Source organism: Eretmochelys imbricata, chromosome 8 (genome assembly GCF_965152235.1).
Source record: "Eretmochelys imbricata isolate rEreImb1 chromosome 8, rEreImb1.hap1, whole genome shotgun sequence".
In the NCBI taxonomy this organism is placed as follows: Eukaryota; Metazoa; Chordata; order Testudines; family Cheloniidae; genus Eretmochelys; species Eretmochelys imbricata.
The window spans coordinates 64,096,447-64,123,123 of NC_135579.1; the positions used below are offsets into that span (position 1 = coordinate 64,096,447).

Genomic DNA, 26,677 nt, shown 5'->3' on the forward strand with positions numbered 1-26,677 from the left:
TCAATGTTTTTAAATATATAAAAAAAGGAGGGGTGGAAAGACCCTGTTGTGCAACTCAAAGATCATGCATCACACTCAAGATGAAATATACACCATATTACACTATTATAGCAACAAGTACTATTGTAACTGTGGTGGACCTGCTACAGTCAGATGCATATACTTCAACAGGCAGTCTGAATAATTCAATAGCAACCAGCTGGAAGAAGCCATAAGAAACTACGAAAAATGAAGCACTAAAACTTACAGCAGCTCTCTTTGAATCCTTTAAAAGAATGGCCAACAAACAACACGTTTTTGTGAAAATGCTTCCACCTTTCTCTGAAGTTTTGTCACCAGCCTTTTCTCTGTACATCTGCAGTAGGTCCAGTAATGTATCTACAGAATTTTCTACTTCATAAACTGCTTGAGTAGTTCTTTCATACTTAAAAGGAAGACAGAAAAGCTGATGTAAATAGATCTCAAATATAGCCTTATCAAGCTATAAGAAAATAAAGACTACACTCATTCAGGCCAACTGGGTGATACTTTTATTATACGGATTGCAGTTCAGATGAAACAAATTTCTGGGCATTAAGCTACAGTGCCAAATTGCCCTATGATAAATTGTTCTAAAACTTTTTTCTAGAAACTGGGGCAGCAGAGGTACATATTGTGCTCTCAGATTTCTTAGCCAGCTACAATGCAGTTCAATTGTCTAACCAACATTTTATCCTTTCAAACTTTTCAGCAATGTATACTTTTAAAATCGTGCAAGCCTACAAAAAATATTAAAAATCAGTTTGACTGATTAAAATATACTATTTTTGTAATGAAATACAAGATATTCACTTAGGAAAATTTATTAGACTTGAATGCTAAACATTTTACTGATTTCAGCACATCACATATAAATGACTGTTTCATAAATTTATACATGTTTGTATTATATAGCCAACACTCAAGTTGGTACATCTAAAATTCACTGGTTTTGCAAACATTTCCATTAAAAAATTAAATCTGTAAATAGAACTAATCCATCTCCAACCCAAAGTTATGCTGAGTTAGCTTTAAATAATAATTTCTTATAGAACTGTTTATCACAGCTATAGATATGAAAAGGTGAGAATTTGGAAAAGCATCCTATACCAGTGTTTTATGTATGATTTGTAATTAAAATATTACAGAAAACTTCAGTATGTGATACCCTACCAATGATTATTTCTCTTTTCTGTACAAAACGGTTTTCCAATTCCATAATGTAAAAAGCCTGGTACTTTTTCAACCATGCACCCTCTGCCACCACTCAGATTTTAGTTTGAATAAAATTAATTCATTGAAAGCCATGATTAAAATTAGACTACTTTACAGGATGTAATAATTGTTCACATTAAGAAAAAATAATTTGATGATCTGTTCAAAATAATTTGGCGTAACTGGTTTTAAAGTCAGGAAAAAGGGTTTGGGTTTTTTTTTGCAACACTATCAGTTATTACACTGGATAAATTCATGCTAATCTCTTTGGATAAATGTAAGTAAGTATCTGTAAATTAGACAGTCCACAGCTTATGAAACTTAAAAAGCAAAACACTGAAATACCTTTGAAACATTAAGCAGGACTTGAACTGAATATTTGATAACTTCCATACAGGGGATACTGCGGTTGCAATTCCGGATCAAAATAAAAATAGTGAAGATTGCTCCGCTGTGGGCCATATTTTCACAACAGAGAGGGGAGAGCCTGGTAACAACCTCTAAAATAAAAGGGTTCATTTGTGAATGCTAATCAAGTTATTTTCAAACAGTAACATTTTTCTTTATTAGGCTTGGCAAATACATGAGAACAAAAACAAAATCAATTTCAAGCCATGTTTCTAAACTAGGATTTTGAACATTCTGGCAAGTCAAAGGTATCCAGTGTATGTGATACTGCATATAAGGTGAAATTAAAAGTAAGTAGGACTCCCTTTATGCCTTACATGTAGTAAGTAGTACTGCTGGGCATGGGAAGGCCAGGAACTAGAATAATGCATTCATGACTACGTTCTGATGTAGTTCTTTAAGACAGCTTGTTATCAGTGTCGTATTCGATTCAGAGGGAAATGGCTTTGCATACTGTTGTGTCCTCTAACTTCGTCACTTTTCCCAATTGTACTGTAAGCTTGAATATAATCACGTGCTCCCCTTTCTCAGAAGTTTGGGAGTCCACTGCTGTCTTGAGAGTGCCCAATATTTAATTACGAAAAGAAACTACTAACCCAGATGTTTTAACGCTGCAAGAATGTAAGAAAGATGTTTGTATTTTAGAAGATAATCAATGGCAACTGCAGTTCTGTTACACAGTTTGTTTTCTTCTTTGCTCTCTTTGTTAGCCATTTCCAAACTGTGTCGTAACGCTTTAGTTTTTGCTGTGTCATTTTTCTTCCTCCAAGAATATCCTCTCCACAATGCCTGAGAGAAAACATGGCAGAAAGATTTCACAAATGGGGAAAAGATTTACAAGTAAGAGTGGCTCTAGGAAAGACTATTCATTAGAATCTCAAAAATCAACCTTATAGGAGTTTAATAAAATTTTAGTCTCAAAATACTTCAGTTGTAGAACTCTAAGTTATAAGCCTATGATCAGATGTAGTGTATTCAGTCCTTTGAATACTAGATTCCCAGTTCAAAAATACATCTATCAGAAACAGTGTCTTTTACTATTACTTGATGGCTAGTTGGTATTTAGCTTTCCAATCCAGTATTCATCTAAAAAATAAAAAATAAAAAAAAAAATAAAAAAAAATCTGTACCCTTAAAGAAACACCTTTGGTTGTTAATAAAATAGAAGCAGGCTTTTCTAAGAACTATAAAATAGCAGACATGAGCAAGATGGAATTCACTTATTAGAATTCATATACCTGAAATTTAATTATTCCATTCTTCAGCTTTCTTCTGTGTTTGTAGGAAAGGAACTTTCGTACAGCTCTTTGGATTGTGGTTGCAGCCTCATTTCTCTGTTTCAGCCACCTTCGAACCATTCGCTGTATTTTAGTGATTTTCTGATGATCTTGTAGACTTTTTTTTTGTTGAAGTCTTGCTCGAAACCACCTCTGTTTAAGATAAATGGGAGTTTTTAAGAGACAAATTAAGTTTTCTTTCTTTTCCTGACACCACCACACATGCATGTATGCACGCACTTCTCGTTACTTCAAAATTGATAGAGTAAGGACTAAAATCTGAATTTATTATGGATTTAATTGATGCAAAGCCAGGAACTGAACACCACAATAGCAAAGGTGTGGCTTTGAAAGGGCTGGGAGCACCTAAAGAAACCCTTGGTGAAGGGGGAGATTTGCCACTGGACTGTGACGGTAGTAATGGGACTGGGTGACTAGCTCGCACTTGGCAGAGGTGGATGGGGAGAGAAGTTGCTAGCCCCATCCTTAATCCAGTTGCAGGGTCTCCTTTGATGCTGAGGACCAGGCTGATCACCAGTTTTGGGGTCTGGAAAGAATTTTTCCTTTATAGTAAATTTGCCTGTTTTGGCATGTGGATTTTTTCTCCACCTTCCATTTCACAGCCTGAGTCTTGTTTTGGGGAGATTAAATTAGTGGTCTCAACTTAGGCAGGTCCCTGTGTGATTGGTTAGGTTAGAACAGAGGTAGTCAATAGGCAGACCACGGACCAAATCTGGACCACCAGATGATTTTGAACAGACTATGAAATCTTTTTATTTACTTATTATTATTGTTATTGTTTTTGTATTATTTTCTCTAGATCTTGACCAAAAAGTTTGGACCTTAACAAAAAATAATTGGATTACCCTTGGGTTAGAAAGTATCCAATTAAGGTCCCTGTAACCTAGTTGGGGTTGCTTACACATTGGTTCTGAGCATGCTATTGCATGTGTAGGGGATATGACTCCATGTCTCATGCAGCTTGTGATTCCCCTTGAACTTGTCTCTCCTACCTCCAGCATAGAGAAGAGAGTGGGTCAGGACTCTGGTTTCCAGTCAGGGTCACTGGCAGGCCTGAGAGTGTGGAGGGGACATGGCCTTCACGTCCACAGTGGGGCCACTGGTGACAGCTGACAGTACTGCAACAACTCTTCTGCGTAGTTTGGTGATTACTCCAGTTAGGTAATAGTTAAATAAAATAGTTGAAGAGAATGAATAGTGTGCAACAGCTCCTCCCTCCCAATAATGCTAACCTGAATACATATGATAGAAGAGATCTGCATTTGTGCATGTTTCAATACAAGGTGAATTCTGAATGCTCTCTGAATTTTAATAGCAGAGAGATGATGATATGCAGCAGCTGAAAAACAAAGCAGCCGCTTCTTCTGTTTCTCATCTAAAATCTGTAGAAAGAAAAACAGAGTCAGGAAACAGCATTAATAATCAAATCCAGAGGTAGCCTTTGCTACATCATAATCATAATCTATGCTAACTCAGAAATGGAGTTCCACAAAAAATAGCTGGGGTTAGTGTAATGTCTGAAACCAGAGTTTTTCCACTGTAGCCTATCTCATATATTTTAAATGTCTATGTAGTTATAATCACTTAAAAAGACACTTACCTTTTTTCTTACTAACCACCCCCGTAAAAATGCTTGCAGTTTAATAGCAGCTTTTCTAGTTTGGACGTATTTTATGCATTCAAGTCTTCCTTTTTGCCTAGCTCGTATATGTTTTTGGATGACCAAAGCAGCAGCTTTTTGTTGATGAAACTTGTGTCTTTCTTTGAAGCCTCGATAAGCTGCCTGAATCAAACATGCAGCCTGCTGCATCTAGAAAATAAATTGTGTGTTGATAGTCAAGTGTGCTTTTTCTTGTCATAGTGGAAGTACTTAGGTTTTCATGTTTATCGCATTACCCTCTATTGTAAGATGGAAAGAAGTGGCCAAGGATCAAAAATAAAATGAAGGTGCCACTAAACTTCTCACTTAAATTCAACTCAGCAAGTCAGTCAGCATTCACTAATAGCAGTAGGAGTTTTCACAACTTAGAGGCTTTTTTCCTCCTGAAAGGACTTGAAAATGTTGGCAACGGATTTTATTTTAAGCAGGTTGGCCATGACAGCAATAGACCATTTTTACATTTATTTAAAGTGCACGTCTTATTATCATATGTGTAGATTAGGCAAATGCAATATTTGGCAAAGTTTAAGTGACTGGGATCTTGTTTGCTCTCAAAGTAAAGGAAACCTGAACCTTTAAGGAAATGGAAGAGCTCAAAAAGTGGAGGGTGGGGGGGAACAACTCTGATATATTTCTTAGGTGTCATTCACAAATCAATGCAATCTTAGTTCTGGTTTTACTTCTCTTTTCCCCTTCCATACTTCATAATATTTTGGTGACAAACCTTTTTTTAAATAGCAGAAAGTATTGTAAGTAGGGCTGTCAAACGATTAAAAAAATTAATCTCAATTAATCGCACTGTTAAAAAATAGAATACCGTTTATTTAAATTATTTCTACATTTTCAAATATATTGATTTCAATTACAACACGGAATACAAAGTGTACAGTGCTCACTTTATTTATTTTTGATTACAAGTATTTGCACTGTAAAAAAAATAATAGTATTTTTCAATTCACCTACTACAAGTACTGCAGTGCAATCTCTTTATCATGACAGTTGAACTTACCAATGCAGAATTATGTACAAAAAAGCTGCATTCAAAAATAAAAATTTTAGAGCCTGCAAGTCCACTCAGTCATACTTCTTGTTCAGCCAATTGCTCAGACAAATAAGTTTGTTTACACTTGCAGGAGATAATGCTGCCCACTTCTTGCTTAAACTGTCACCTGAAAATGAAAACGGGCGTTTGCATGGCACTGTTGTAGCTCATGTCACAACATATTTATGTGCCAGATGCACCAAAGATTCATATGTCCCTTCATGCTTCAACTGCCATTCCAGAGGACGTGTGTCCATGCCGATGACAGGTTCTTCTCAATAACAATCCAAAGCAGCGCGGACTGACGTATGTTCATTTTCATTATCTGAGTCAGATCCACCAGCAGAAGGTGGATTTTCTTTTTTGGTGGTTCTGTAGTTTCCGCATTGGAGTGTTGCTCTTTTAAGACTTTTGAAAGCATGCTCCACACTTTGTCCATCTCAGATTTTGGAAGGCACTTCAGATTCTTAAAACCTTGGGTCGAGTGCGGTAGCCAACTTTAGAAATCTCACATTGGTACCTTCTTTGACTGCACATTTGACAAAACGCAAAGTGTTCTTAAAATGAACAACATGTGCTGGGTCATCATCCGAAACGGCTATACCATGAAATATATGGCAGAATGCAGGTAAAAGAGCAGGGGACATAACTCCTTGGGGGAGGATTGTCAGTCACAAATTTAATTGATGCTTTTTAAAAACAAACAAACAAAAAAAAAACAAGCGGCATCAGCATGGAAGCATGTCCTCTGGAATGGTGGCCGAAGCATGAAGGGGCATATGAATGTTCAGCATATCTTGCAACGACAGCTACAAAAGTGCCATGCAAATGCCTATTCTCACTTTCTGATGACGTAAATAAGAAGCGGGCAGCATTATTTTCTGTAAATGTAAACAAACTTGTTTGTCTTAGAGATTGGCTGAACAAGAAGTAGGACTGAGTGGACTTGCAGACTCTGAAGTTTTACATTATTTTGTTTTTGAGTGCAATTACGTAACAAAAAAATCTGCATTTGTAAGTTGCACTTTTAAAACAAAGATTGCATTACAGTACTTGTATGAGGTGAATTGAAAAATACTATTTCTTTTGTTTATCATTTTTACAGTGCAAATATTTGTAATCAAAAATATACACTTTGATTTCAATTACAGCAAATACTATATGAAAAATGTACAAAAACATCCAAAATATTTAATAAATTTCAGTTGATATTCTATTAACAGTGCGATTAAAATTAGTCGCAATTAATTATTTTAATCACAATTAATTTTGAGTTAATCGTGTGTTAACTGCGATTACTCGACAGCCGTAAATTATAAGTAAAGCAGACAACGACAGCTACAGTGAAGGATTACTGTGTTCCACTGTTAACTTCAATGGGACTATTCAAAGTGTCAAAAGTTAAGCACATACTTAAGTCTTTGCTGATAGGGGATTTCACTTTGGCATTTTCTGACTCAAGTACTTCTCTTTTCAACTTTAACATTTTTTTTAATGTAATTTTCTTTATAAATATAGTATAGATTTAAACTAGAGCCCAACCAAGAAGATTTTCTTTAGGAAAAATTAACTTGAATAAAAGTAGTTATATATCAAAGGCAATGAACAGGCTCACTTTTTAGAGAGAAAGCTAAATTATTGGCTGAGTACATTATACAAGTTTACTGCACACACTGAAAATATTTAACATTCAGCACCACTCATGTCTTAGCTGAATTTAAGAGTGAAAATACCTTTTTAATCTGTTTCCTAGTGCTGTATCTTCTGTAACCTGATTGAATCTTAACTGCAGCTTTCTTGGTTGCTAGGAATTGTAGCAGAATTGTTCTTGCAGTGAGGGTTTCTCTCCATCTCCTCTGAATAGTAACTGTAGAGGCCTTCACTTTCAAAAACCTGTTGCAAATGAACATTTTAGTTTTTCTAAGACAAAAACGTGAGTTTTAAAAATGAGACGTTTTCATTTGCATTTATTTATTGCCATCAGCAGAAGATTAGCAAAACAAGTGGCATTCATTGAAAAGTTATCAAATCCATAGACATTTTGGTTTACACACACAGAATGTAAATAGAACACTGGCCCAGCTCTTAAGGCTCAAGACTAGTTAAAGTCAATGGAAACATGAAACAGAGTAAAACTAGTAAAAAGTGACTTGAGAAATTTTAGATCTTGTCTCAAGACAAATAAATAGAAAACAAAAATAAGTTTAACTTTGGAGCAGGAACTAGGACTAATTAAAATACAAAAAAAAACCCACGTTTTTAATTCTGGAGTTTTCAAAACACAGACATAACTCTCGAGAAGAAAGCAGTGTAGTAAAGCTAAACTTCACATATGAAATGAAAGAAAGTACCTGCAGCTGGCTCTCCCCTTCTGTCCTTCCAAGATTAACAAACAAAACTCACACCAAATACAAAGATTAGGTTTTTGAGGGCTGGGGCTTAAACATGTGAATAACTTTATGCACATTAGCCACAAGGAGTCAATGGATTACTCACATACTTGAGTCTTTGCAGAATCAGGGCCTAAAGAGATAACAGAGCTTTGCCAGAGTACAAAGCAATACTAAGTTATGAAACAATAATAGCTCAGGACCACGAAAAGAAGTATGTCACACAATAGTACATTACCAGGTCCTCTGATGTTTGGTTTTGAAATAACCTTGAATGATACAAGTAGCTTTTACCACAGCTATATATTCTTTTCGTGCTCTGTATCTTCTGAACCAGGCTTGAATTGTTCGTGCAGCTCTCATTTTACCAGCCAACTGCCTGGCTTTAAAACCTCTAAATAAAGCCTATCAAACATAAAAACAAACAAGCAATTAATTTTGTATTTAATGGGACAAACTAGGATAACCCTCCCCGTCCCCACAACTAGTCACTTCTGCCTGAATGTCTTTTTTTAAATCTTATTGTGACAAGTTACACACAAGATTACTAGAGAGGAGGGGGAAAAAAAATCTTGTCAGTTTCTTCACTATAGCACTTTGTGTATAGTCACTTTCTCCTGCACACAGCAAGTATAAGCTGGGAAATACTACACACACACACACACACACTTTCATCTATGTCAATTTCACAAAGAGAAAAAAAATCCCAAAATGAATTAAAAGATAAAAGTTACAGATTTTAAAGATCATCCTGGATCAACTTGAAACTTAACTACAACTATTTTGATTTGAAGCTGTTTTTGTTATTCAATATTTCAAAGGTGACGTGCTCAGTAGCACTGCTGTATTTACAGAGTTGGAAACTTGTAGTGAAGGTATTGTTGTCTCTAAATCCATGGTAAATCCTAGCATATTTCAGTTTGTACTGTCCTTTTTTTCTGCTCTTACCATAAACTGTGGCTCTACTCACCAATTTCACTTTTTGTAAGTGGTCAATCAAATGATTTCTGCATCTATATTATGGGAATTTGGGATGCTGAGGATCTCCCACCTTATGCACTCTCTGTTTTGAAGGCAGAAGCGAAATCACCCTGTCTAGGTACACTTGCACATTAGTAAGAAGTGAGGTTAGATAAGGCAGCAGAAACTCTCCCAGGGGCTCCAGCAACTGAAAAATAAATGGGAGGGTTTCTCCCTTCTCCCAAACAAAAAATCTGGAACATTATAAGAAACCCTAAAACTCCTACTCCCCTTTTTGGGGCGTGCAGGAGAAGGAAATGTAAAAAGGTAAGGAGTATCGTGGCACCCCCTATTCCAGGAAGCTATGGCAGTCCAAGGGGCAATCTCCCTGTCCCCCAAACAAGACAGCTAAATGGACAAGGGAAAAAAAATCACTTGCAGCTCTTCCCACAAACAAACAGCCTATGGGTGTAGCGAGAGACACACTCAGCCAAAAAGAGTGGGAAACACCAAAAGGAAGTTCAGAGGACCAGTTACTGTGAACACACTGGTTAGTTCCCCACTGCTGTCTGTGGAGGCAAGAACAGTGCTCTCTACTTTCTCCCAGCAGCCTTTTGACCTGTCACGGAGGAGGGAAGACTGGGTTTTTGAGTGTTTTTCCTCACATCTCTAGACATATCTCTGGATTCGTGGACCACACCATTTTCCCTCTGATGTTCAGCTGCCTCCCACCCCCTCTTGGGAAAAAAAAAAAATAGTCAGGGGCCTCAAATATCTAAGGTTAACAAGTTTTTTAAAAGGGATCAAGATCACCATTTATTCACTCTAAAAGAGAGCCTTTTAAAGAGGGCTGACAGAGACTATGTAAAAATGGCCTCTTCTTACCCCTTGCTCTGTGTATGTTGTCATAGCTTCTCACTTTGACAAAATAAGTGACTACTTTTACTGTATTTACCACTCCAGAGCCCACACATTTACGTAAATGAGCTGGCTTCCATTCCTTCTCATATCAGTAGAACTATTAAGTTACCATTAGTCACATCTGTACAAACCAACTGAATACGAGGGCATAGTTTAACCTGCAGAAACTTTGTTTCCTGCGCAAGCAGGAAAAACACCAACTTGACTTTCGCAGCCTGAAAGTTGAGTTTGTAGGACTAGAATTTAGGAAAAGTTATTACTTGTAAAATGAGCATTTTGGATGTGGAAGTCACTAACAATGCCATTTTTAAAGTCACCTTTCAAAGTATAACTGATTCATCTGTTGATGATCGTTATAGCAGTTATATCAATCATGCTTCAGAAACTTATCACGTACTGGCAACCAGTATTGTACTTCTGGTCTTGTTTTTAAACACAATTTATATTACAGTTTGTCATCGGATGTTACAGTATTAACCAGGGATGTATACAGCACAACACATTGCATTTTCACATACCTGAATTTTTACTGTGCTTTGTTTAATTTTCTGAAGCTTTCTCTGCTCGATGAATCCCCGGATTCTAGACTGTATAATTATAATGCTCTTCCGGGTTCTTAAGTAAGCTCCTCTTTGGTGTTTCATAGCTAAATGTGATTTGAAGTGCTGCTGTAATACAAATGCTGCCTTTCTGTAGGTCATATACTGTAATTTGGTTTTATTCATCAAGTAGTAAGACTGCAATGTAACAGCTGCTGCTCTGAGTCTAACAAATTTTCTACGATGCACAGCCATGTGAAGAAAAGCCTGAATCTTTCTTGCAGCACGTTTTTGCTTTGCCATTTTTCGTACTACTGTTCCACGATAGGCAGACTGAATAATTATTACGGCTTGCCTTTGGGCAGAGTACTCAGCTTTCTGTAGACGAGCCATTCTACAGGCTCTGTACCATCGCTGAATCGCAACTGTTGAATCCCGAATTGCTTTGTAGCGAGTTTTCATTCTATGGCATCGGAATGCAGACTGAATTACTACTGCTGCGGTCTTCTTCTTAAGAAAACGTCTCCTGTCTAAGTACATCTGTAATACTGACTGAATACGCTGTGCAGCTTGTATGATTGTAGCCAACTGCCTAGCTTTTTTAGCACGAAAAGCAGACTGAAGGCAAAGGGCAGCCTTTTTAATTTTGGTATAGTTTTTTACTTCAGCTTCTCTTGCCCTGTTAGCTCTGAACCTTTGCTGTACAACTCTGACTGCCCAGCGTAACTGTTTATAATGATTATGCCATTTGTGCATACGATAAAGAGACTGTATTACAGTTGCTGATGCGTGCATGATTTTCAGTTCTTGTCGTGCTTTCATGCCTCTATAAGCAGCCTGAATGATCAGCACAGATTTCTGAATGGTCAGATATATCTTCCGTTGAACTTTTCCTTTAACATAGAATCGGTAATAATTCTGTATGACTAGAGCTGCCATTCTCATTCTCTGGTAGGAGATTTTAATCTTATGCATTCTAAATGCTGACTGGATTGTGCTGGCAGCCAAATGCATATGTTGAATGTTTCTTCTTGTTTGAATACCCCTGTACAGAGACTGTATACGAATAACTGCTCTACGAAAAGAAAGGTATTCCTGAGTGTGCCATCTTACCAAAATTAAAGCTCTGTATCTTCTCTGAAGGACAACAGCAGCAGCTTTAAGGGAAAGATACCTCTGTCGTTCTTTAAATGTTTTAAAACGTCTCTGAAGAACAACAGCAGCTTGACACATTTCTCTATGTTTTTTTCTTGCCCTCATCTCCCGAAAAGCTCTCTGAATGCAAGTTGCTGCTTTCTTCATAGAAGAGTACTGCTGTACTGCAATTCCTCTCAGCTTACTGGCTCTGTGTCTTTTCTGTATTACTTGGGTTGCCCACTGTACTTTTTTGTAGTAAAAACTTTGCTTGTACATTCGATAATTGGTTTGTATTATGGTTGCAGCATTATGTTTTTTCTTTAGGAGCTGTCTTGTTTTCATTCCTCTATAGGCAGCCTGAAGAACTAAAACAGAGTTGTACTGTTTTAAATACATTTCTCTCACACATTTTCCCTCCTTGTAAGCTCGGTAATGTTGTTGTATAGTTATTGAAGCAAATTTGACAGATTGATAGGAAACACGCATTCTATACATTCTTAAGGTTGCTTGGATAACTGTAGCAGCCCTGTGCATCTGTTGCATCTTTTCCCTTACCACAAAGCCTCTATAAGCAGACTGTATGGTAACAACAGCCTTACGGACATGAAGATATTCTTGGTGCTGTTGCTTTGCATGTGCTGTTGCTCTATATTTTCTCTGAATCATAACAGCAGCTGCCTTAAGAGAAATATATTGTTTCCTTTTAAGAAAGGACCTAACTCTCCTTTGAAGAAGGGCTGCAGCTACATGTATCATTTTCAAATGTCTCCTGGTTTTCATACCGCGAAACGCAGCCTGGATACAGAGTATGGCCCTCTTCATAATCCTGTATTTGTGTACTTGAACATTTCGTTCTTTGCAAGCACGATACCACTGCTGTATCTGTTTAGTTACCATGGATAACTTTTTGAAATCTTTTTGTTGTCTGTGCATTCGATAATATGACTGTATTATTGTTGCAGATTGATGCATAATTCTTACCTTTCTTCGAACTTTCATGCCTCTATAGGCAGCCTGAAGGACAAGGGATGATCTCTGTAGCTCTAAGTATTTTTTACGTTCCACTCTCCCTTGATGAAATGCTCTATATCTAATTTGAATTACAATTGCTGCCAGTTTCACTGCCCGATACCTAATGTTTATACGATGCATCTTAAACATGGCTTGAATTGAAATAGCCGCCTGATGCATGCAGTGAATTTGTCGTCTTACTTTTATACCTCTATAAATAGCTTGAATTTTAACAACTGCATTCTTTAAAGACAGATATTCCTGCTTTTGATACTTAGCTTGAACAACTGCACGATGCCGCCTTTGAACCATGATAGTCATAGCTTTAAGTGCTGCATATTTTTTTTTTACTACATAGGATCTGTAGGTTGCTTGTATAGTAGTAGCAGCTTTGTTGAATTCCCATAATTGTTTCCTCACTCTCATCCCACGGAAAGCAGCTTGCAAGACTAAGACAGCTGCTTTTGTTTTTAGATAAAGTGTACGTTGTTTCTTTTTCATACAGTAAGCTCTGTAGTGTCTCTGAATCACTAAGACAGCTTGTCTCAAAGTTTTCAACTTTGATTGATTTACATGCATTCTGTAATAGGACTGTATGATTACTGCAAATTGATGCTTCCTTTGAATTTGTTTTCTCACAGTTCTTCCTCTCCAAACTGCCTGGAGCTGTACAATACAGTTATGCAGTTCCATATATTCTTGCCGCTGTTTTCTACCTACAATGCTGGCTCTATAATGCTGCTGGATAGTTAGCACAGCATTGTTTACAAGCCTGAGTCTTTGAGCCTGGAACTTTCTAAAGGCAGTCTGTATTGTAACTGCAGCACCATGTTGCCTTTGAACCTGTTTTCGTACTTGCCAACCACGAAGAGCTGCTTGAAGAGAAATCACAGCTGCTCTTCTTTTTAAGAAGCTCAGTCTCACTTTGTAACCAGTTTTGTAGGCTCTGTACCACCTCTGAATCACAAGAGAGGCCTGAATCATTGCTTGATATTTCATTCTTGCAGCATGAGCTCTAAAAGCTGTCTGGATCTTAACAGTGGCCGTATACTGAAGTTTAAGCATTTTGCGTACTCTATAACCTCTGTAGGCTGCTTGCAAGCAGACAACTGCCTTTTTGACTTTCAAGAACTTCTGCCTCTGATGGACTTGCTCTTGGTATGCACAATAACGATTCTGAATGATAACAGTAGCGCTGTACACCCTCAGATAGCGTTGCCTATCCCTTTTCATTCTGTAGTAAGCCTGGAGCAAGGTTGCAGCCTCTCTCCATCTTTGTACTCGTTTTCTGATCAGATGCCCTCGCACTGCAGCTTGAACGCTGACACAAGCAATCGTCAGTTTTCTATATTCTTTAAGTTGAAGGATGTATTTTTGGGAACGGTATCTTCGTTGAACATAGAGTGCTGCCTCCCTTAAAGCACGATAATGTTTACGTGCTTGTATCATTTTTATAAAAGCCTGAATCTTCACTGCAGCAGCTTTTAAATGTTCAAATCTTCTCTGGGCAACATAAGCACGATAACTTGACTGAATTTTCACCACAGATCTCAATACGTGGGCCTCTTTCCTAGCTTGCATTCTTCTATAGGCAGATTGTAGCACAATAGCAGCAAGGCGTATTTTCTGGAAAGAAGAGACAGCATTTTTGGACGCAACATATGCTCTGTATCGAGTCTGAATTATGCAAACAGCATTTTTAGTCTCTTTGTATCTTTTTAGTTGTTGATATTTTCTCACATGCGACTGTAATGTAACAACAGACTGTTTCAGGAGTAAAAATCTTCGCTTCTCTTGCCTCATTCTCCAGTGTGATTGAACAACACAGACTGCTTTTATTTGTCTATATAACAGACGAGCTTTCCTGCCTCTAAAAGCAGCTTGGAGGACTGTAACTGCTGCACATTTTTGCAAATAGTTTTTTCTTTGAATTTTACCTAACCGATAAGCTCTGTAATACTTTTGAATCATCAGTATGCAAGCCCTTTTTTCCTCATAAACATGTTTAGCCTGAACACATCTAAGCCAGGCTTGAATCTGGATAACACTTTTTCTAACATGTAAATACTGCTTCAAATCTTTATGCATTCTATACCAAGACTGTATGACAACAGCAGCTCGCTCTCTCTTAGCTAATTTTGAGGCTTGCCGTTTTCGGAAAGCAGTTTGCAACACTATCGCAGCTTTAATTTTCTGCTCAATTTTGTGTTTTCTCCATCTTCTAAATGCAGATTGAATGACAAGTGATGAAGACTTTAAAGTTTCATATCTTTGCTGATCTTGTTTTGCCACCAAGGAAGCACGCAAATGTCTCTGAATTGTAACAGTTGCCCAAAGAAGTCGTTTATACGCAGAAGCAGCAATCATCATTCTTATCCTAGCTTGCACAACGATAACATAGTATCTTAGCTGCAGATATCTTTTTCTAGCACAGAATCTTCTCCAGTAAGTCTGCAAGAGAGAACAGAATGATACATTTATGAATTAAACTGAGATTATATTAATATTCAAGTTAGCCTAGAAGTTTCACCCCAAGAACTAGGTTTTTTTGTTTTTTCTTTTTCAATAAGAAAAATTAAAAAAATCCCCCAATTTTGCCACTTTCAACATTAATCCTCAGTTTATGGACTATAGGTCTGTGGGTTCCAATTTATTCACTCCTACCCTATCCCCAGACTAACGATCCAGAACTTTTTTCATGATCACAAATACAGAATGCATTAAGGCTATTCCTTTTTACATACCAATTCTATGCCAAAGGGTGAACCTATTAAAGCAGTTAAGATTACCTTTCAAACGGTTGAGAAATAAACTTTTTATAAGAAAACTCTGGGACTTTGTGTTAATTCTCAGTTTAAGTAACATTTGGGTTGAAGTCCACAAGTTACTGTTGGATATTTATTTATATATTCTTATTTATAAGAGTTCTGAATTAAAAGTAACAATAAGGGGTTCTCATACGTATTCAAAGTATGTACCACATCTTAATAGAGAAAATTTCTTATGTATTAGCACAAATCAGGAATGAGGCAGTAGATGACTACTTCTCCCACTAAAAGCAAGCATCCCTGTGGCACCTACAGCAATTGCTTATATAGAGAAGGAAGGAATATTAAGAAATTAATGAATTTTCAGGTTCAGTGCTATTTAGCAGCTGGAAAAGCAGCAGAACAGCACCACATGATCAGAAATTTAGGAACCACTATTTTAAACCCTTTGGTGCACCAATGGGAAACTTTAAAAACAATAGCAAATACCAGCATTATGTCCCATTTGGCACTTTCAAAAGGAATAGTCCAGAGTTCTGGGTAGTTTAGTCTGCAGCTACTGAAGACAGAGAATATACTGCTTTAAGCCTTTGTGATACCACCAGCAAAACCTCTGACATGGGAATGTGCCTTTTCCTTCAACTTTTAAGTAGAGAAGAAGCTCCTTTTAAAAAGCTTCATTGCTTTTTTCCCCCCCAGTTAACTTAAATCGTACCTGGATGACTGTAGCTGATTCACTTTTAGTTTCCTCCAATTTTGCCTTTTTTAATTTCAAAGTTTTCCTCTCAGCTAAATATCTTCTCCAGTGTTTCTGAATGAAAATTGCTGCATTAACTTTTTTCTGGATGCGACGGTGAGACAGAAAATTTATTACAGCTGATTGAATAATCCGAGCAGCTTTGTCTTTTTCCTGCAAGGAGTGAATTTCCATTGAAAGTTGTGGGTTTTGTTTGTTTTGTTTTTTTAAACTAAAAAACAAACAAACAGAGTAGACACCCAAAGCTATGCCTCCATCGTTTCTCGGAGATCACAGCAGTGTCAGTTGCAAAAATTTACTCGAATACACATTTCACTGTATCTTAGTTTGAGTAACAATGTTTATTTCTCCCTTAAACACACATTTTCAAATAAGTTTCATGTGCTTTTTCAGCATCAAAACAGGATCCCGCTAATTTTAATACATAAAAGCTAATTAGTAAAACTACTATGTTGATTATAGTTATTTTTAGAGATTTGTCAAAGAGAGAGTTTCCCACTAATAACAAAAGTTGGTTAAAATATATGTAGTGTCATATTTCAATCCTTCCCCCACCTCTTCAGCTTAGATGAGAAGATATGTTATTTCTTCACCTCCTGTTACCGGAAGCAAACTTTCCTGAAATAGATCTTAGGGATTTCAGCTGGTAAGTCATTATAGATGGTATATCTTATGTTCTTGCCTTTTCCCCTTGGACAACGTGCCCTCTTTATTCACGGTCTTCAACATTTTTAACTTTAGATATTAGCAGTAGTGCTAGCTTTTAACTTCAATATTAAGGAACTCTTAAACGAAGTTACTCACCTTTTGCAGTAATGATGGTTCTTCAAGATGTGGGTCCATATGTGTGCTCCACTGTAGGTGTGCTTGCATCCCTATGCTGCTAATCAGAACTTTGGTAGCAGTGTCTGCCAGGGCCGCACACGTGCGGTCTCTCCTCGTACTGTACCACAACACTCGTCAGCAAGCACATGCTAACCTCCCTTATTTCCTTCTCTACCACAGAGTCATTGACAAAAACTCTGAAGTGGAGGAGGGTGGGTGGCGTGTGATTTATGCTGGGGTTGGGGACTAAATCATCTCTTTTGTCCCGGTGTACAGATAACCAGTGGGTAGACCTGGAGTCCTTCAGAGCATGAAGGGAGGTGTCAGTCTTCCCAGAAAAGAGCTTTGTGCCCTCAAAAGGGAAGGTCCTCCTGTGGACTACCCCTCTTTCGGGAATCCTGACAAAATGAAGCTATGATGCTCATTGCATTACCACAGCTGTAGAGATGAACCTAGCTGCCATGCTGGCTGCATCGAGGGCAGATTGCAGCAATGTTTTTGCCACTAATCGGCCCTCCTGGATAATGGCCTTAAAGGAATTGTAATGTGTCTCTGGCAACTTTTCAATAAAGTCATTCAGTTTTGAGTAATTTATGTAGTTGTATTTCGCCATGAGCGCTTGTAGTTGGCGATACAGAACTGCAAAGTGGCTGAGAAGTACACTTCTCTGCCAAAGGATCAAGATGCTTCCAATCCCTATCATAGCGAGTAGCCTTTGATTGGTGTTATTGGCTGCAAGAGTTGATGGCATCCACCACAATGGAGTTGGGTGAGGAGTGAGAAAATAGGAATTCACATTCCTGGGCTGAGACATAGTATTTTTGTGTCTGCTCACTTGCAAGTTGGCACCACTGATGCCAGAGTTTGCCACAAGATGTTTGCCGGGACTAAAATGGCCTAATTAATTGAGAGGGCAATTTTTGAGGAGGATGAAGAGTGGAGGATGTCAAAGAGCTGATGGTGGGTGCCCTTGACTTCCTCCAATTGTATCTTGAGGGTGTTTGCCAGCTCCTGGAAAACACGAAAGTCATCTGCCAAAGATGGTGTGGGAGGCATGACGGCTTCGCCTGGAGACTAGAATATGTACCTAGGTGTCACTTCCTCCTTGGTACCAGCTTCCTGTTCCTCGATCTCTTGAGGCAGTTAAGAAGCCCTAGATGCTGTGGACAAGGGGGTGTTCTAGGAGGTGAGGCTCAAGAGGCATGCCGTTGGTGCACCACACAAGGGCAGCACAAGGAGAGACAGTGCATGAGTGGGCCTAACAGACAGTGCTATCAAAGTTCTCCAAGCAGCAGTGTAGGGACGCAAGCACACTTAGTGGAGCACCCATAGTGACACTACTCGAAGAAGAAAAATGTAATGCTATACACATGGTAAAGAAGCATGGTGAAATCCTGCAGCCTTGAACGTACCCCAGCTACCTTTCACTTTTAAGTACCTGAATTAAAGTTTGAAGTGGGCAACAAGTTGTTTGGCAATTTGTATAGTCTTGTATATTGCAGAATGAACATATAATTTAGCATAATTCCCTGTAGAAAGTCAGAAATGGAACACCAACATAGTTGAAAATTGCAGTTGAAATGCTTTGGTCAAGTTGTGTGTCAAATCCTATACATTGCACAGCGGCAAAAGACCTAGCTCAAACGTGGTATTCTTTTCATCTTATTTTAAATTGCAAAGAAGTAAAATTAATAAGTGTGGAGTTCTTCATAAAGTTCAGTAAAGCCACTTCAGCCTTGACTTGGGAAAAGGACTGAAATACTCTTATTAATATTAAATGTAACACTGGCAGAGCACTAGTCTTTACATTGACTACTTTTCATTCTGAAGAGAATGAAAAGATGCATTTTGCTTTAAATCAAGATTGTGTCACCATCTTAGTAACATATGAAGTCCTCAAAAAGTAGTTACAAATGCTACTCTCTGAAGACTATCCATTCACAACTTGGTTGATTTTGTATCCCCCACTGTACCACAAACCAAGAGTGATTATTACAGTTAAAGCTTTTTTATCTGGCATGTTGGGGAAATGGGGCGTGCCGGTAAGTGAAAAATGCCAGTTAACTAAACATTGGATGCGGGGGGGCATTTGCAGGGTGCAGGCTCTCGGGGGCACTTACTTCAGGCAGCTCCCCGCAACCGGTTACCTGTCCTTGCTACTCTTAGGCAGAGGCGCGGCAGGCGGCTGTGCGCTGCCCCTGCCCCGCACACTGCCTTTGCAGCTCCCATTGGCTGGGAACCACGGCCAATGGGATCTGGGGGAGGGGTAGTGCTTGCGTGGCCATTCTTCTGCTTAGGACAGGGGTGGGCAAACTGTATGCAGGGCCGGGACAGAGGGTCGAGGTGTGAGAGGGGATGCGGTGTGCAGGAATGGGCTCAGGGCAAGAGATTGGGGCAGAGGAGGGGTGAAGACTGCAGGAGGGGGCTCAGGGCAGGGGTTTGGGGTGCAGGAGGGGTGTGAGGTGCAGGTAGGGGGTTCAAGGCAGGGAGTTGGGGAGCGGGGTGAAGGAGGGGTTCGGGCTCCAGCCTCACTTAGCTAAAGAGGCTCCAGGGTGGCAGAGGTGCACACTGGGGCCAGGGCAGGCTCCCTGCCTGCATGCCCTGGCTCCACGCTGCACTGGGAAGTGGCCGGAGCCATGTCCCTGCGCAGCCCCTGGGGGAGAAGGGGGACACAGGGCTTCGTGCACTGCCCTTGCCAGGCCTCCAGGTACCTCCCCCAAAGCTCCCATTGGCCATGGTTCCCCGTTCCCAGCCAATGGGAGCTGCCGGGGCAGTGCCTGGAGGCAAGGGCAACGCACAGAGCCCTCAGCCCGGGCTGCAGGAATGTGGTGCCAGCCGCTTCCGAGAATGGCGCGGGGCCTGCAGCACCACAGGGGGCAATCCCGTGGGCCAGATCCAAAGCCCTAAGGGGCCAGATCTGGCCCATGGGCCGTAGTGTGCCCACCCCTGGCCTAGGAGCAGCAGGGACATGTTGCCACTTCTGGAGAGCCACACGAAGCCATGTAGGGAGCCTGCTGGCCCTACGCCAACCAGACTATAAACTGGACTTTCTATGAATATTAGAAATGCTGGTTTAGAGAGCTTTCTGGTTGGTACAGGGCCGGACAACACAGCTTTTACTGTACTACTTCACAAAAGAATAAAGTCCTTGATAAAAATACCTGGTGGAGTTTCAGCTCTGCTTTCAGTCTGTATTTCCTCCAAACTGACTGAATTAGCCGAGCCGCTCGAGTCTCTTTTCGAAGATCTAGAAGCCGTGAACACAGAAATGACAGATAGGTGATAACAACCTAAAGAAATATACATAAAAAAAACACCATGGTAAGTTAGGACTGTCCAGTTTATATGAAGTTATATAAAATAAAATAAAATAAAAAAAAACACGTCTCTCACCTTCTCATCAGGAATTGTATTTGACATATCTGAATGATGAATCATAGCTGGTATTCCACCCAGGTCAGAAACTGCAGTATTAATCAACTGGAAATTTCTCTTTTCATTGTCCAGAAGTTCCTTATAGACGACTGAGGTAGTTATAGCTTTATAACAGAAGGAAAAATATAATCATGTTTGTCAGTCAGATTAAGGGTTTTATTTATTTATTTTTTTAAAAAACATGCAGTCTGCTTCAAAAAACCTTATATTAAAGAATGACTCACTTTGGTCAAATGTTCCAGCCAACATATTTAGAGATGTATCAGATTCAGAGGAAGAATTTAGTGCTACTGTACCAGTTTTCGTACATTCTACTGTTTGAGTGGTACGTTGGGATATAGCTTCCAAAGGCACATAACACGGATGATAGTGGTGAATCAAATAGCACAATACTCTGCCATCTGAGAAAGATACTGTGAAGTTTTCCACCTGGTTTAAAAAAAAAAAAAAACCTTGAAGTTTTTCACACTCATGAATTAGTACAAGTTTAAAATAGGTCTCATTTGTCATAATATATCTGTAACTGGATAGGAATGTGGCTATGCACATTTCTTTTAATATATACAAAGGAAAATTAAATATATGAAATTCAAGTTATCTGAAAGTAATGCTCATTTGCCGAGTCCATGCTGTGGCTCTCCATTCCTGAAAGTCAGAAATATAAAGGGATGTCTACCCAAAGTAAAAGTGCACCTCATAGAACAACAATAGTTAAAGAAACCAGACCTGGAGAATTCTATGGAAGGATCCTAGAAAGGACCTTCTACAGCATAGTATGTTACTGATGTTTTAATCCACTGTCAAAAAATGTGCTAAATATTTTCAGAATAAGATAGCACCTGTAGCCCATAAATCTTAAACATACTTAACCAACTGACTACTATCTTGGAAAGCAAGAATATGTAGAGAAGCAGTATATGGAAAGCAAGACAAGCAAAATAGAGAACGGAATACACAAAATGCTATGTAGTTGCTTGTGTGTTACAGTATCCATCATTTTAGTTCCTTGATTTTTATTTATGGGAGTTAAAGAATGGTTTGTGTGAGGGATTGTGATGAGAGGCATTTAAATGAAGACTGATTGTGAGAGACACAATATCAGGGATGACATTCCACATACATAAGTATTAAAGAGAAGTAGGCATGGATGCACTTGAGACAGAGGAAGACACACAAAGTGAAATTCATGAAGTTCAGAGACGAAAGTGGCTTCATTGATTAGGGACTCAGAAATGGCAATGCCTGGGAAATGAATTTGAAGCCTCCTAAGCTTAAAATAATTAAGTTAGATTTTGCTTTCCTAAAGTGTGCCAGCCATTCTGATGAGCAGTAAGTCTCATCTTTATAATTATAAAGATTTCCCATTACAAGACAATGTATTTGCAGATGTACAAAATCTGGAAATATATACACAAAAAACAGGACTACTTACCTTAATATTGTAAAACCCACAAACAGCATTGACCCAATCCATCAGCAGCTTCACATTTTTGCTGTAACTTTCAGATGAGTAAGTACTGCTGTTTTTTCTCACTTTACTTTGATAAGAGCAGGACACCAGAGTAGCCATTTGTGTCTTAATATTATGTGTATTCTTTAAAAAAGAAATTTCTTCTTCTAACTGCTTCACATTAAGGGAAACATCCACCTTTAATGGAAACAAACAAATCAATTTTTCTGATACATAAAAAGACATTACAGTGATCTTGTAAACTTGATGTGGTTAAACAGAGAGGGGATGGTTTGGAAGAAAGCATCTTAAGTAAGTGCCAGGGACTGACTGCTCCCACTATTTACTAATATAACAGTTTCCATACTGGATCAAACTAGCTGTTACTCCAATCCAGCATCCTAGATGACAGTGGCCAGTACCAGATGCTTTTAAAATAAACTTAAAGGGAAACTGTGTTCCTACCTGGATCAATGGTTGGTTTATACCCTGAACAACATGTATTTTTTTTTAATCTTACCTAATGCAATTGTGGAAGTGGTCATCCATATAACTAAATTAAAGAGACTCTAGATCTACCTCAACATCTTGTTGTTGACTGATGCAAATGAATAAATTCATTTTCTCTGCAATATTCTTCAGCATTCAATTGCTCCTTTGGCTTCCTGATAATTCTGCAGCAGTATTCTCTTTAGGATTCTTGCATCAGGTATTATATATAATAAAAAAAAAGTCTCTGGCTACTTGGTTTTCAAATTCCTGCCTAATAGGTTTTACTTTCCATAATGTATACTCCTTCCTATTGGATTCACTTAAGCTGGATATAGATTTTTGAATATTTAGTTGGCTCAAGTAACCTCTTAAACCTTGCCATTAAGCCAAACTCTTCTCCTACTCTCTGCTTCCTTCTTCCATTTAGGGCTATACATACTCCTTGACTCAATTACAAGTACACTAATTAGCCTCCATACTAAGTCCAAAGGAGATTATTTCATTCTTCAAGTGTTTGGAAGTGGTATTAAATACATCCATCTATTTGAGCTATTTTTAGTAGCGCTAAGAGAATTCCTCAGCAAGAAGTTAATTTCTGTGGCCAAATTACCTGACCCTTGTTATCACATACTTAACCTTTGTTATAGTATCTGGCACAAGTACAAAAGAAATTCTATGAACAAGTGTACAGAACCTAATTAAAAGGAGTTCTGAATTGTATTACATTTTAGAGCCTAGCTCATCAATGTAGCTAATAGTTGTAAAGCACTTTGAACATACATCACACGATGAGGTCTAACCATGAGAATCCACAAAAGATCATTCTCATGGGTCACCCAGCCAGATCAATCCAGACTTGACAATTTCAGAGACTACAAATTCTTTGTTGCAAGCCATGCATTATCTCCTCTTGTTTGTAACATTTCTTAAAATTCTTTACAACTACACACAACTTTATGCAATACCTGGAAAGCAAAGACAATTTTCCACAGCAGTGCTAAAGTTCGCTCTCTGTGCCTGTCCACAATATCCTTAGACTCAATTGAAGCACCTATAAATAAAATACAACAGCGATTAAAATATGTATTCCTGTTCTTCAAATGCATAGTTATTCTAGTGCTACTTTTCAATTCTTACCACATTCGTCTTTCAATTGAATTCCCCGCTCTTTAAGAACATGAAGGGCCACGTCAACATTATGCATCTTCTGGAGACGACTTATTGCAGGAACTCTTAGCTTCTTTGAGAGACTCCAGTTTTTTGTGAGAAGTTCCATTGTTCTCCTAACAATAAAGTGTCTTAGTTCATCTTACAGAAGGATTAGACAAATATAGATAGTCATAAAACCATTCTGTATCAACTTACACAAGACGAATACCACACTGCAAGTCTACAGCTAGATTTGTAACAGCAAAGTCAAATTCATCAAGTGGTGTCTGAACATGACTAACAGGTAATCCCAGGAAGCCAAGATGACGGGAAAGGTCACCTTCACCACTCAGGAAGTCTCGTGAAAATGCCAGTAGAACATCTTTACTATTCTAAGGGGAAATAAAATAAACTTAGACCAAATGACCATTTTGATCCCTTCCCCCAAATGCCTTTAGCTTTGTTATTTGTCGTTTAGTACTACTCATAAGATACAAAAATTCAAGTACTTAAATATCTCTTCATGGCATTTAAATTGTGTCCACAATATTCTAATGCTGACACAGATAGCTAACTGGTTTCCTAATGACAGCTTTCATAACTTCCCTAGTGTACAACAAAAAATATCAAGCTGCCGTAACATTAGTTAATCATACCTGCTCTGCATCCTAGTTCATGAATAATTTTTCTTTTTATTTATTCATGCATTTAACTCCTTAAACAGTGTTGTAGTCTAATAGACTACATACGATATTTATACCATGACTTCAACTGACTAGAGTAAAAATGGTTTTTAGTTCAACACAAATGAGGCTATTTACTAATCAAACATATAGCATGACAGATAGGACATGCAGCCTAGCTTTCTGGAACAAAGTATTGTAGGACAGCCCCCAGATAAACTTTCAAAATGCAAGAGGATTTAACTTCAGATAAATGATGTGGCAAAGCAGTATTTAGTCTTAGAAAGAAAAGGAAACCTCTACAATACAAGGCTTTTGCGCGCTCCCTATCAATTATATGCACTTCAGAAGTCCTGATGGTAAGTCTTACACAGCTAGTGACCTCCTGGAAGATGTGCTGAGTGTGAATAGTACTAAAGTCTTAACATTAAAAAAGCAACTTTATATTATATGCATACAAAGTCATATGTTCAATCAAACATTATTAAAAGAAATGGCTATCATATTTTACCTTGAACTCTGCATCCTTGCAGAAGAGGCAAGGGTCGTGGTCAATGATTCTAGACTGTTTGGCATGATCAAGAAAGCAAACTAACAGCAATAATTTTTTCAGTGTAAATTTAGACAAAGTTTCTTCATGACCTAAAAATATTAAGTTCATAAAGATGTTATTTATTAATGCAAAGTTAAATGCTAAAAACAGTCTATTTTGAAAAAAAAAGTAGTTACCATCCCGATAAAGGTGAGGTACAGTGGGGTGTCTGTATTCAGCTGCTATATCAGGGTTCCAAAGTAGGCGACTGAGAATAAATATTGCCAAACCCATAATATCACTATTACTCTCCAAAGCAATCAGTTCTCCATAAATAGTCTAATGAGAAAAAAGGAAACCTTTTTAAAATTTAAAAAAATGCTCACAATTGTATCATTTATTTCTTCAGAATTTCAGTAGGCTATATTCAAAATAAATAGCAATACACTATTTAAGAGTTTCTCACTTGCCCAAATCATTAGTAACCTAGCCCATTTCTTTGAAAATAGATTCATCTGAAAAACAGCAAACAAAGTTTCAATCCTAGTTTTATTCCAGCAGGTATCCCAAATACAACGTCCATCTAAAAAGTTAAAATTTGTATCAATGGGATCTACTGGTTCTTTGATGTCTGGAAAGTGTCCTCTGATTCCATTAGGAGTTCCCTAACCAGTCCCAACATAGCTGGCTGCAGTGTAGTGGGAGCGCGCTAAGTGTCAATTTCCTAGCTACTACTGAAAGGTAAAGTTACTTGAGCAACAGCAAAGGAGCATCAGCCCAGTTCCAGGGTATTCCTCACAGAAAGGCACTTTTAAATTGTCCGATGAAATATTCTCTTTTGTAACAAGACAATCATGAATTAAAAGGAAATTGTTCTGTTCTGATAATAAACCAGAGCTGCCTGCCAGCTATAGTTGAACTTGAGATCCACTCTTGGCATAGGCTTTACAAAAATAGAGTATCCATAAGAAGCATTGCTTACTTCCAGACCTATGCGTAGCCACAAAGGGTTGTAAGATAAAAGCCAGTTGAGGACTTTCTGTCTTTCTCCTGCAATGAATGTAAAGTACGGTGAAATGTTAAATTCAGCAAACACTTTTAAACCATATTTCATTGTTACAAAGCCATCTGGTTAAAAGTTTTTCTACTCTACTTGCTACACTTATAATATGACTCAATGCTATTTTACCAAAAATACTAAATATCAACAACCTTTGTACATTCTTACCAATATCTCTCCAGAGATGCCGGTCTTTCCGAACTAGCAAACGTCTAGTTTCAATCTCAAACTCCAGTCTCTTAATAGCTTTAACCATTGTTTCAGAGGTAAACAAACGGCAAGCTGCACGTCGTAGTTTATTCAACCTGCATCGAGCAGTATAAGCTCTCATGGACATTTCTTCTTTTGTTGGTGCTCTAGGAACACTGGCTTTATGATGATTTTCTGCTCCCAAGATAAGTGCAGCTGCATTTACTAATTGAAAAAAAAAAGAGAGAATAAAAAAGAAAAATAGGTCTATATATCCGACATAAAGGTAAATTAGCATCTGTTTTATAGGAGTTTGCTATTTTTGCTATCATTTTACTTTTAGTTTAAATGCATACTAATACACAGATTCTCAAGACTGTACACTTTCAGTTAAAGAACATGGAAAAAACACAAATATATAAAATTTCAAAATAGCATTCAGAATTTCCTTCAGTGCAACCTCTACTGAAACAGACACCCAAACGTTAGCTCTACAATTATCAAAGTAGCTCTGTAGGGATGCAAATTGAACTTCCTTTCATTCCAATCTCAGGACAGAAATTCATGAAGGGGGTGATGGGGGAGGGGAACCAACCACTTCTTAATATAAAAATTACCCTTATTGAAAAGTTAGTTACATACATACAGATAAATTAATGAAAGCTTAATTGATACTAGCTTTTAGCTAGTGGTTTTATTCATCATATATGAGTTCACTTAAAAAAAATTCCTGGAGCA

At 38.1% G+C, this 26,677-nt stretch overlaps 1 protein-coding gene across 1 annotated transcript in view; it reads right to left on the bottom strand.

Moving 5' to 3' along the window:
• Positions 1-26,677, bottom strand: part of ASPM (assembly factor for spindle microtubules) — a 37,191-nt gene that overhangs the window by 1,329 nt on the left and 9,185 nt on the right. The window contains exons 6-26 of the mRNA XM_077824918.1: positions 25,919-26,164; positions 25,673-25,740; positions 24,888-25,029; positions 24,670-24,800; positions 23,692-23,867; positions 23,464-23,609; positions 23,292-23,377; positions 21,817-22,032; positions 20,609-20,813; positions 20,343-20,488; positions 20,111-20,239; positions 16,083-16,277; positions 10,431-15,050; positions 8,270-8,436; positions 7,375-7,534; positions 4,540-4,749; positions 4,172-4,321; positions 2,880-3,071; positions 2,238-2,430; positions 1,579-1,733; positions 248-424 (exon numbers count right to left, since the gene is read on the bottom strand). Coding sequence (XP_077681044.1) covers positions 248-424; positions 1,579-1,733; positions 2,238-2,430; positions 2,880-3,071; positions 4,172-4,321; positions 4,540-4,749; positions 7,375-7,534; positions 8,270-8,436; positions 10,431-15,050; positions 16,083-16,277; positions 20,111-20,239; positions 20,343-20,488; positions 20,609-20,813; positions 21,817-22,032; positions 23,292-23,377; positions 23,464-23,609; positions 23,692-23,867; positions 24,670-24,800; positions 24,888-25,029; positions 25,673-25,740; positions 25,919-26,164 — 7,910 coding nt within the window. The remainder of the gene's footprint in view (positions 1-247; positions 425-1,578; positions 1,734-2,237; positions 2,431-2,879; positions 3,072-4,171; positions 4,322-4,539; positions 4,750-7,374; positions 7,535-8,269; positions 8,437-10,430; positions 15,051-16,082; positions 16,278-20,110; positions 20,240-20,342; positions 20,489-20,608; positions 20,814-21,816; positions 22,033-23,291; positions 23,378-23,463; positions 23,610-23,691; positions 23,868-24,669; positions 24,801-24,887; positions 25,030-25,672; positions 25,741-25,918; positions 26,165-26,677) is intronic.